Source organism: Pelophylax lessonae (assembly GCF_965119305.1).
Source record: "Pelophylax lessonae genome assembly, chromosome: 5".
NCBI lineage: Eukaryota > Metazoa > Chordata > Amphibia > Anura > Ranidae > Pelophylax > Pelophylax lessonae.
In genome coordinates, this window is record NC_138772.1 from 81,512 (window position 1) to 95,435 (window position 13,924).

A 13,924-nucleotide genomic window follows, 5' to 3' on the forward strand; every position below is an offset into this window, starting at 1 on the left:
AGAAAAGGGCTGGCCATGTCTTTGGCTATCATCTCCCGATGGATCAGACAGACAGTGACTCCTATTCCATTAAAGGTCAGGTTCCACCTTTCCCTGTCACGGCGCATTCTATACGGGCGCTGAGTGCTTCTTGGGCCTTCCGTCATCGGGCTTCAATATCAAAAGTTTGCAAGGTGGCCACTTGGTCATCTGTGTATACCTTCACAAAATTCTATAAGGTAGATACTTTGGCATCTCCGGATGCTTCTTTTGGCCGCAAAGTTTTGCAGGGTTCTGTTTATGAGAGGCTGTTCCCTCTTGAGGGGTGTTTTTCTTTATTCAGACGGGGCTCCTGTGTCCTGGTCAAGGGCTCTTATGTTTAGCCTTGGGTTATTTTCCTTTTGGCACTGCTTTTGGACATCTCAGTAGTTATGATTTATAGAGCGCTGTGTCCATCGATGACCCCCCCCCCCCCATAGTACATATTGCATCATTTATCTTATGTACGGTACTGTGGCCCCCACAGCAATACATATAAATCTGGAGAGTCCAGAGAAGGGCAACAAAAATAATTAGGGGAATGGAGGGCATCAGCTATGAGGAAAGACTACAAGCACTGAACTTATTCTCTCTGGAGAAAAGACGATTGAGGGGGGATATGATATCAATGTACAAATACTGTACTGGTGACCCTAGCATAAGGAACAAACTATTCAGAGAAAGGGAATACAATAAGACACGTGGCCACTCACTAAAACTAGAGGAAAAATGGTTTAACCTTAAAATATGTAAGGGGTTCTTCACTGTCAGAGCAGTAAGGATGTGGAATTCTCTTCCACAAGCAGTGGTATCAGCAGGGAGCATCCATGGTTTAAAAAACTATTAGATGGGCACCTTAAAGACCACAACATACAGGGGGGTATACAATGTACAACATACAGGGGTATACAATGTACAACATACAGGGGTATACAATGTACAACATACAGGGGTATACAATGTACAATATACAGGGGGTATACAATGTACAACATACAGGGGGTATACAATGTACAACATACAGGGGTATACAACGTACAACATACAGGGGGGTATACAACGTACAACATACAGGGGGTATACAATGTACAACATACAGGGGGTATACAATGTACAACATACAGGGGGTATACAATGTACAACATACAGGGGTATACAATGTACAACATACAGGGGTATACAATGTACAACATACAGGGGTATACAACGTACAACATACAGGGGGTATACAATGTACAACATACAGGGGGGTATACAATGTACAACATACAGGGGGTATACAATGTACAACATACAGGGGGTATACAATGTACAACATACAGGGGGTATACAATGTACAACATACAGGGGGTATACAACGTACAACATACAGGGGTATACAACGTACAACATACAGGGGTATACAACGTACAACATACAGGGGGTATACAATGTACAACATACAGGGGTATACAATGTACAACATACAGGGGTATACAATGTACAACATACAGAGGGTATACAATGTACAACATACAGGAGTATACAATGTACAACATACAGGGGTATACAATGTACAACATACAGAGGGTATACAATGTACAACATACAGAGGGTATACAATGTACAACATACAGGGGTATACAATGTACAACATACAGGAGTATACAATGTACAACATACAGGGGTATACAATGTACAACATACAGGGGTATACAATGTACAACATACAGGGGTATACAATGTACAACATACAGGGGTATACAATGTACAACATACAGGGGTATACAATGTACAACATACAGGGGTATACAATGTACAACATACAGGGGTATACAATGTACAACATACAGGGGTATACAATGTACAACATACAGGGGTATACAATGTACAACATACAGAGGGTATACAATGTACAACATACAGGAGTATACAATGTACAACATACAGGGGTATACAATGTACAACATACAGGGGTATACAATGTACAACATACAGGGGTATACAATGTACAACATACAGGAGTATACAATGTACAACATACAGGGGTATACAATGTACAACATACAGGGGGTATACAATGTACAACATACAGGGGGTATACAATGTACAACATACAGGGGGTATACAATGTACAACATACAGGGGGTATACAACGTACAACATACAGGGGTATACAACGTACAACATACAGGGGTATACAACGTACAACATACAGGGGGTATACAATGTACAACATACAGGAGTATACAATGTACAACATACAGGGGTATACAATGTACAAAATACAGGGGTATACAATGTACAACATACAGGGGTATACAATGTACAACATACAGGGGTATACAATGTACAACATACAGGGGTATACAATGTACAACATACAGGGGGTATACAATGTACAAAATACAGGGGGTATACAATGTACAACATACAGGGGTATACAATGTACAAAATACAGGGGTATACAATGTACAACATACAGGAGTATACAATGTACAACATACAGGGGTATACAATGTACAACATACAGGGGTATACAATGTACAACATACAGGGGTATACAATGTACAACATACAGGGGGTATACAATGTACAACATACAGGGGGTATACAATGTACGGTTAGCAGCAAACACACACACACACATCATAGGTTGAACTGGATGGACTGATGTCTTTTTTCAACCTCACTAACTATGTAACTATGGAGCCCCTGTACACAGTAACCAATCAGCTTCTCAGCAAAAGTGACACTAAACTTTTTTTTCTTTTGTGTCCTTCATACTGGTGTAGACCTTATGTGAGGTGAATTGTAGATCTTTCTTCCATCTGAGTCTCCCCCCCCCCCCCCTCCCCTCCCCTGTCCTCAGTGTCCATCCCCCCCCATCTGTGGGGTATTGTCAGGAGGAAGATGAGAGACACCAGACCCAACAATGCAGAGGAGCTGAAGGGCGCTATCAAACCTACCTGGGCTTCCATAACACCTCAGCAGTGCCACAGGCTGATCACCTCCATGCCACGCCTCCATGCCACGCCTCCATGCCACGCATCATTGATGCAAAAGGAGCCCCGACCAAGTACTGAGTGCATCCTATACTGTACATGGACAGACTTCTTCTATACTGTACATGGACAGACTTCTTCTATACTGTACATGGACAGACTTCTCCTCCTATACTGTACATGGACAGACTTCTCCTCCTATACTGTACATGGACAGACTTCTCCCCCTATACTGTACATGGACAGACTTCTTCTATACTGTACATGGACAGACTTCCCATCCTATACTGTACATGGACAGACTTCTCCTCCTATACTGTACATGGACAGACTTCTCCCCCTATACTGTACATGGACAGACTTCTCCCCCTATACTGTACATGGACAGACTTCTCCTCCTATACTGTACATGGACAGACTTCTCCTCCTATACTGTACATGGACAGACTTCTCCTCCTATACTGTACATGGACAGACTTCTCATCCTATACTGTACATGGACAGACTTCTCCTCCTATACTGTACATGGACAGACTTCTCCTATACTGTACATGGACAGACTTCTCCTCCTATACTGTACATGGACAGACTTCTCCTATACTGTACATGGACAGACTTCTCCTCCTATACTGTACATGGACAGACTTCTCCCCCTATACTGTACATGGACAGACTTCTCCCCCTATACTGTACATGGACAGACTTCTCCTCCTATACTGTACATGGACAGACTTCTCCTCCTATACTGTACATGGACAGACTTCCCCTCCTATACTGTACATGGACAGACTTCTCCTCCTATACTGTACATGGACAGACTTCTCCTCCTATACTGTACATGGACAGACTTCTCCTATACTGTACATGGACAGACTTCTCATCCTATACTGTACATGGACAGACTTCTCCTCCTATACTGTACATGGACAGACTTCTCCCCCTATACTGTACATGGACAGACTTCTCCCCCTATACTGTACATGGACAGACTTCTCCTCCTATACTGTACATGGACAGACTTCTCCTCCTATACTGTACATGGACAGACTTCTCCCCTATACTGTACATGGACAGACTTCCCCTCCTATACTGTACATGGACAGACTTCTCCTCCTATACTGTACATGGACAGACTTCTCCTCCTATACTGTACATGGACAGACTTCTCCTCCTATACTGTACATGGACAGACTTCTCCTCCTATACTGTACATGGACAGACTTCTCCTCCTATACTGTACATGGACAGACTTCTCCTATACTGTACATGGACAGACTTCTCCTATACTGTACATGGACAGACTTCTCCTCCTATACTGTACATGGACAGACTTCTCCTCCTATACTGTACATGGACAGACTTCTCATCCTATACTGTACATGGACAGACTTCTCCTATACTGTACATGGACAGACTTCTCCCCCTATACTCTACATGGACAGACTTCTCCTCCTATACTGTACATGGACAGACTTCTCCTCCTATACTGTACATGGACAGACTTCTCCTCCTATACTGTACATGGACAGACTTCTCCTATACTGTACATGGACAGACTTCTCCTCCTATACTGTACATGGACAGACTTCTCCTCCTATACTGTACATGGACAGACTTCTCCTATACTGTACATGGACAGACTTCTCCTCCTATACTGTACATGGACAGACTTCTCCTCCTATACTGTACATGGACAGACTTCTCCCCCTATACTGTACATGGACAGACTTCCCATCCTATACTGTACATGGACAGACTTCTCCCCCTATACTGTACATGGACAGACTTCCCATCCTATACTGTACATGGACAGACTTCTCCCCCTATACTGTACATGGACAGACTTCTCCCCCTATACTGTACATGGACAGACTTCTCCTATACTGTACATGGACAGACTTCTCCTCCTATACTGTACATGGACAGACTTCCCATCCTATACTGTACATGGACAGACTTCTCCCCCTATACTGTACATGGACAGACTTCCCATCCTATACTGTACATGGACAGACTTCTCCTCCTATACTGTACATGGACAGACTTCTCCTCCTATACTGTACATGGACAGACTTCTCCTATACTGTACATGGACAGACTTCTCCCCCTATACTGTACATGGACAGACTTCTCCCCCTATACTGTACATGGACAGACTTCTCCTCCTATACTGTACATGGACAGACTTCTCCTCCTATACTGTACATGGACAGACTTCTCCTCCTATACTGTACATGGACAGACTTCTCCTCCTATACTGTACATGGACAGACTTCTCCTCCTATACTGTACATGGACAGACTTCTCCTATACTGTACATGGACAGACTTCTCCCCCTATACTGTACATGGACAGACTTCTCCCCCTATACTGTACATGGACAGACTTCTCCTCCTATACTGTACATGGACAGACTTCTCCCCCTATACTGTACATGGACAGACTTCTCCTCCTATACTGTACATGGACAGACTTCTCCTCCTATACTGTACATGGACAGACTTCTCCTCCTATACTGTACATGGACAGACTTCTTCTATACTGTACATGGACAGACTTCCCATCCTATACTGTACATGGACAGACTTCTTCTATACTGTACATGGACAGACTTCTTCTATACTGTACATGGACAGACTTCTCCTCCTATACTGTACATGGACAGACTTCTCCTCCTATACTGTACATGGACAGACTTCCCATCCTATACTGTACATGGACAGACTTCTCCTCCTATACTGTACATGGACAAACTTCTCCCCCTATACTGTACATGGACAGACTTCTCCTCCTATACTGTACATGGACAGACTTCTCCCCCTATACTGTACATGGACAGACTTCTCCCCCTATACTGTACATGGACAGACTTCTCCTCCTATACTGTACATGGACAGACTTCTTCTATACTGTACATGGACAGACTTCCCATCCTATACTGTACATGGACAGACTTCTCCTCCTATACTGTACATGGACAGACTTCTCCTCCTATACTGTACATGGACAGACTTCTCCCCCTATACTGTACATGGACAGACTTCTCCCCCTATACTGTACATGGACAGACTTCCCATCCTATACTGTACATGGACAGACTTCTCCTCCTATACTGTACATGGACAGACTTCTCCTCCTATACTGTACATGGACAGACTTCCCATCCTATACTGTACATGGACAGACTTCCCATCCTATACTGTACATGGACAGACTTCCCATCCTATACTGTACATGGACAGACTTCCCATCCTATACTGTACATGGACAGACTTCTCCTCCTATACTGTACATGGACAGACTTCCCATCCTATACTGTACATGGACAGACTTCTCCCCCTATACTGTACATGGACAGACTTCTCCTATACTGTACATGGACAGACTTCCCATCCTATACTGTACATGGACAGACTTCTCCCCCTATACTGTACATGGACAGACTTCTCCTATACTGTACATGGACAGACTTCCCATCCTATACTGTACATGGACAGACTTCCCATCCTATACTGTACATGGACAGACTTCTCCTCCTATACTGTACATGGACAGACTTCTCCTCCTATACTGTACATGGACAGACTTCTCCTATACTGTACATGGACAGACTTTTCCCCCTATACTGTACATGGACAGACTTCTCCTCCTATACTGTACATGGACAGACTTCTCCTATACTGTACATGGACAGACTTCCCATCCTATACTGTACATGGACAGACTTCTCCTCCTATACTGTACATGGACAGACTTCTCCTCCTATACTGTACATGGACAGACTTCTCCTATACTGTACATGGACAGACTTCCCATCCTATACTGTACATGGACAGACTTCTCCCCCTATACTGTACATGGACAGACTTCTCCCCCTATACTGTACATGGACAGACTTCTCCTCCTATACTGTACATGGACAGACTTCCCATCCTATACTGTACATGGACAGACTTCTCCCCCTATACTGTACATGGACAGACTTCCCCCCCTATACTGTACATGGACAGACTTCTCCTCCTATACTGTACATGGACAGACTTCTCCCCCTATACTGTACATGGACAGACTTCTCCTCCTATACTGTACATGGACAGACTTCTCCTCCTATACTGTACATGGACAGACTTCTCCTCCTATACTGTACATGGACAGACTTCTCCTCCTATACTGTACATGGACAGACTTCTCCTCCTATACTGTACATGGACAGACTTCTCCTCCTATACTGTACATGGACAGACTTCTCCCCCTATACTGTACATGGACAGACTTCTCCTCCTATACTGTACATGGACAGACTTCTCCTCCTATACTGTACATGGACAGACTTCTCCTCCTATACTGTACATGGACAGACTTCTCCTCCTATACTGTACATGGACAGACTTCTCCCCCTATACTGTACATGGACAGACTTCCCCCCCCTATACTGTACATGGACAGACTTCTCATCCTATACTGTACATGGACAGACTTCTCCTCCTATACTGTACATGGACAGACTTCCCATCCTATACTGTACATGGACAGACTTCTCCCCCTATACTGTACATGGACAGACTTCTCCCCCCTATACTGTACATGGACAGACTTCTCCTCCTATACTGTACATGGACAGACTTCTCCTCCTATACTGTACATGGACAGACTTCTCCTCCTATACTGTACATGGACAGACTTCTCCTCCTATACTGTACATGGACAGACTTCTCCCCCTATACTGTACATGGACAGACTTCTCCCCCTATACTGTACATGGACAGACTTCTCCTCCTATACTGTACATGGACAGACTTCTCCTCCTATACTGTACATGGACAGACTTCTCCTTCTATACTGTACATGGACAGACTTCTCCTCCTATACTGTACATGGACAGACTTCTCCTCCTATACTGTACATGGACAGACTTCTCCTCCTATACTGTACATGGACAGACTTCTCCTCCTATACTGTACATGGACAGACTTCTTCCTATACTGTACATGGACAGACTTCTCCTCCTATACTGTACATGGACAGACTTCTCCCCCTATACTGTACATGGACAGACTTCTCCTCCTATACTGTACATGGACAGACTTCTCCCCCTATACTGTACATGGACAGACTTCCCATCCTATACTGTACATGGACAGACTTCTCCTCCTATACTGTACATGGACAGACTTCCCCCCCTATACTGTACATGGACAGACTTCTCCTCCTATACTGTACATGGACTGACTTCTCCTATACTGTACATGGACAGACTTCTCCTCCTATACTGTACATGGACTGACTTCTCCTATACTGTACATGGACAGACTTCTCCCCCTATACTGTACATGGACAGACTTCTCCCCCTATACTGTACATGGACAGACTTCTCATCCTATACTGTACATGGACAGACTTCTCCTCCTATACTGTACATGGACAGACTTCTCCTCCTATACTGTACATGGACAGACTTCTCCTATACTGTACATGGACAGACTTCTCCCCCTATACTGTACATGGACAGACTTCTCCCCCTATACTGTACATGGACAGACTTCTCCTCCTATACTGTACATGGACAGACTTCCCATCCTATACTGTACATGGACAGACTTCTCATCCTATACTGTACATGGACAGACTTCTCCCCCTATACTGTACATGGACAGACTTCCCATCCTATACTGTACATGGACAGACTTCTCCTCCTATACTGTACATGGACAGACTTCTCCTCCTATACTGTACATGGACAGACTTCTCCTCCTATACTGTACATGGACAGACTTCTCCCCCTATACTGTACATGGACAGACTTCCCATCCTATACTGTACATGGACAGACTTCTCCTCCTATACTGTACATGGACAGACTTCTCCTCCTATACTGTACATGGACAGACTTCTCCTCCTATACTGTACATGGACAGACTTCTCCCCCTATACTGTACATGGACAGACTTCTCCTCCTATACTGTACATGGACAGACTTCTCCTCCTATACTGTACATGGACAGACTTCTCCTCCTATACTGTACATGGACAGACTTCTCCCCCTATACTGTACATGGACAGACTTCTCCCCCTATACTGTACATGGACAGACTTCTCCTCCTATACTGTACATGGACAGACTTCCCATCCTATACTGTACATGGACAGACTTCTCCCCCTATACTGTACATGGACAGACTTCCCCCCCTATACTGTACATGGACAGACTTCTCCTCCTATACTGTACATGGACAGACTTCTCCCCCTATACTGTACATGGACAGACTTCTCCCCCTATACTGTACATGGACAGACTTCTCCTCCTATACTGTACATGGACAGACTTCTCCTCCTATACTGTACATGGACAGACTTCTCCTCCTATACTGTACATGGACAGACTTCTCCTCCTATACTGTACATGGACAGACTTCTCATCCTATACTGTACATGGACAGACTTCTCCCCCTATACTGTACATGGACAGACTTCTCCCCCTATACTGTACATGGACAGACTTCTCATCCTATACTGTACATGGACAGACTTCTCATCCTATACTGTACATGGACAGACTTCTCCCCCTATACTGTACATGGACAGACTTCTCCTCCTATACTGTACATGGACAGACTTCTCCTCCTATACTGTACATGGACAGACTTCTCCTCCTATACTGTACATGGACAGACTTCTCCCCCTATACTGTACATGGACAGACTTCCCATCCTATACTGTACATGGACAGACTTCTCCTCCTATACTGTACATGGACAGACTTCTCCTCCTATACTGTACATGGACAGACTTCCCATCCTATACTGTACATGGACAGACTTCTCCCCCTATACTGTACATGGACAGACTTCCCCCCCCTATACTGTACATGGACAGACTTCTCCTCCTATACTGTACATGGACAGACTTCTCCTCCTATACTGTACATGGACAGACTTCCCATCCTATACTGTACATGGACAGACTTCTCCCCCTATACTGTACATGGACAGACTTCCCCCCCCCTATACTGTACATGGACAGACTTCTCCTCCTATACTGTACATGGACAGACTTCTCCCCCTATACTGTACATGGACAGACTTCTCCTCCTATACTGTACATGGACAGACTTCTCCTCCTATACTGTACATGGACAGACTTCTCCTCCTATACTGTACATGGACAGACTTCTCCTCCTATACTGTACATGGACAGACTTCTCCTCCTATACTGTACATGGACAGACTTCTCCCCCTATACTGTACATGGACAGACTTCTCCCCCTATACTGTACATGGACAGACTTCTCCCTATACTGTACATGGACAGACTTCCCATCCTATACTGTACATGGACAGACTTCTCCTCCTATACTGTACATGGACAGACTTCTCCCCCTATACTGTACATGGACAGACTTCCCCCCCCTATACTGTACATGGACAGACTTCTCCTCCTATACTGTACATGGACAGACTTCCCATCCTATACTGTACATGGACAGACTTCTCCCCCTATACTGTACATGGACAGACTTCCCCCCCTATACTGTACATGGACAGACTTCTCCCCCTATACTGTACATGGACAGACTTCTCCCCCTATACTGTACATGGACAGACTTCTCCTCCTATACTGTACATGGACAGACTTCTCCTCCTATACTGTACATGGACAGACTTCTCCTTCTATACTGTACATGGACAGACTTCTCCTTCTATACTGTACATGGACAGACTTCTCCTCCTATACTGTACATGGACAGACTTCTCCTCCTATACTGTACATGGACAGACTTCTCCTCCTATACTGTACATGGACAGACTTCTCCTATACTGTACATGGACAGACTTCTTCTATACTGTACATGGACAGACTTCTCCTCCTATACTGTACATGGACAGACTTCTCCCCCTATACTGTACATGGACAGACTTCCCATCCTATACTGTACATGGACAGACTTCTCCTCCTATACTGTACATGGACAGACTTCCCCCCCTATACTGTACATGGACAGACTTCTCCTCCTATACTGTACATGGACAGACTTCTCCTATACTGTACATGGACAGACTTCTCCTATACTGTACATGGACAGACTTCTCCCCCTATACTGTACATGGACAGACTTCTCCTCCTATACTGTACATGGACAGACTTCCCCCCCTATACTGTACATGGACAGACTTCTCCTCCTATACTGTACATGGACAGACTTCTCCTATACTGTACATGGACAGACTTCTCCTATACTGTACATGGACAGACTTCTCCCCCTATACTGTACATGGACAGACTTCTCCCCCTATACTGTACATGGACAGACTTCTCCCCCTATACTGTACATGGACAGACTTCTCCCCCTATACTGTACATGGACCGACTTCTCATCCTATACTGTACATGGACAGACTTCTCCCCCTATACTGTACATGGACAGACTTCTCCTCCTATACTGTACATGGACAGACTTCTCCCCCTATACTGTACATGGACAGACTTCTCCTCCTATACTGTACATGGACAGACTTCTCCTCCTATACTGTACATGGACAGACTTCTCCCCCTATACTGTACATGGACCGACTTCTCATCCTATACTGTACATGGACAGACTTCTCATCCTATACTGTACATGGACAGACTTCTCCTCCTATACTGTACATGGACAGACTTCCCATCCTATACTGTACATGGACAGACTTCTCCTCCTATACTGTACATGGACAGACTTCTCCTCCTATACTGTACATGGACAGACTTCTCCTCCTATACTGTACATGGACAGACTTCCCATCCTATACTGTACATGGACAGACTCCTCCTCCTATACTGTACATGGACAGACTTCTCCTCCTATACTGTACATGGACAGACTTCTCATCCTATACTGTACATGGACAGACTTCTCCTCCTATACTGTACATGGACAGACTTCTCCTCCTATACTGTACATGGACAGACTTCTCCTCCTATACTGTACATGGACAGACTTCTCATCCTATACTGTACATGGACAGACTTCTCCTCCTATACTGTACATGGACAGACTTCTCCTCCTATACTGTACATGGACAGACTTCTCCTCCTATACTGTACATGGACAGACTTCTCCTCCTATACTGTACATGGACAGACTTCTCCTCCTATACTGTACATGGACAGACTTCTCCCCTATACTGTACATGGACAGACTTCTCATCCTATACTGTACATGGACAGACTTCTCATCCTATACTGTACATGGACAGACTTCTCCTCCTATACTGTACATGGACAGACTTCTCCTCCTATACTGTACATGGACAGACTTCTCCTCCTATACTGTACATGGACAGACTTCTCATCCTATACTGTACATGGACAGACTTCTCATCCTATACTGTACATGGACAGACTTCTCCTCCTATACTGTACATGGACAGACTTCTCATCCTATACTGTACATGGACAGACTTCTCATCCTATACTGTACATGGACAGACTTCTCCTCCTATACTGTACATGGACAGACTTCTCCTCCTATACTGTACATGGACAGACTTCTCCTCCTATACTGTACATGGACAGACTTCTCATCCTATACTGTACATGGACAGACTTCTCCTCCTATACTGTACATGGACAGACTTCTCCTCCTATACTGTACATGGACAGACTTCTCCCCTATACTGTACATGGACAGACTTCTCCTCCTATACTGTACATGGACAGACTTCTCCTCCTATACTGTACATGGACAGACTTCTCCTCCTATACTGTACATGGACAGACTTCTCCTCCTATACTGTACATGGACAGACTTCTCCTCCTATACTGTACATGGACAGACTTCTCCTATACTGTACATGGACAGACTTCTCACTAAGACAACATTTCTCTATTACAAATCCTTTTTTTATTGGTCTTATGTAATATTCTCATTTTCTGAATGTTGGGGTGTCACTCACTGGAAGCCAAAATCATCAAATGCTGTAAATCTCTCACTCTGTGTAACATCCATAGAATATATAGGAGGTCACATTACTGAAATAAATTCCCTTTTTGCTGACATTGTAATTGTATGAGATATATCTGTGTGTGTGTGTATATATATATATATATATTCTTCTAGTAGAATATTCTATAAATATCAGACTTCTCTCCCCTGAGCGGGGAGTTGGGAACATTTGTTGCCCCGGTGTGGGGGAGGGGCCTCTTCTGTTATCACACCCCCGCTTATCTTCCACCTTTCTCTGTACAGGTAAGGAACGGCCACATAAAGCGGATAACAGACAATGACATCCAATCACTGGTCCTGGAGGTGGAGGGCACAAATGTCAGGTGAGTGTCATACCGCAATATGGCTGTAGGGGGAGCCACAGTCAGCAGCATGACTGCATACACTATACATGACCCAGCAATATGATTGTCCCCTCCCACTCCTACATTCTCCTCCAAAGTGATTGGTTGTAGATAACATGATGGATGTGAGAGGAGCCAACCCTCACCTCTATGTACCATGGCTCCCTTTCACCACTGCAGCCTTCCCCTTTATTAGAACGATGTCTGTCTGTCTACCAGAAAACTTTACTGACATTACACCTGCTGATCACAGGGTGGGTGTGGCCTCCATCCCCGGGTGTGACATTACACCTGCTGATCACAGGGTGGGTGTGGCCTCCATCCCCGGGTGTGACATTACACCTGCTGATCACAGGGTGGGTGTGGCCTCCATCCCCAGATGGAACATTACACCTGCTGATCACAGGGTGGGTGTGGCCTCCATCCCAGGGTGTGACATTACACCTGCTGATCACAGGGTGGGTGTGGCCTCCATCCCCAGGTGTGACATTACACCTGCTGATCACTGGGTGGGTGTGGCCTCCATCCCCAGGTCCCTAAGGCAGTAGCTTGCTGTTGATGGGCGGGGCAGTAGCTGGCTGGTGATGGAGGGGGGG

At 44.8% G+C, this 13,924-nt stretch overlaps 1 protein-coding gene across 1 annotated transcript in view; it reads left to right on the forward strand.

The window, feature by feature from the left end:
- CFAP20 (cilia and flagella associated protein 20) overlaps positions 1 to 13,924 on the forward strand; it is a gene marked incomplete at its 3' end in the record, with an annotated part of 46,574 nt that overhangs the window by 14,921 nt on the left and 17,729 nt on the right. Inside the window, exon 2 of the mRNA XM_082257698.1 lies at positions 13,228 to 13,307. Coding sequence (XP_082113824.1) covers positions 13,228 to 13,307 — 80 coding nt within the window. The remainder of the gene's footprint in view (positions 1 to 13,227; positions 13,308 to 13,924) is intronic.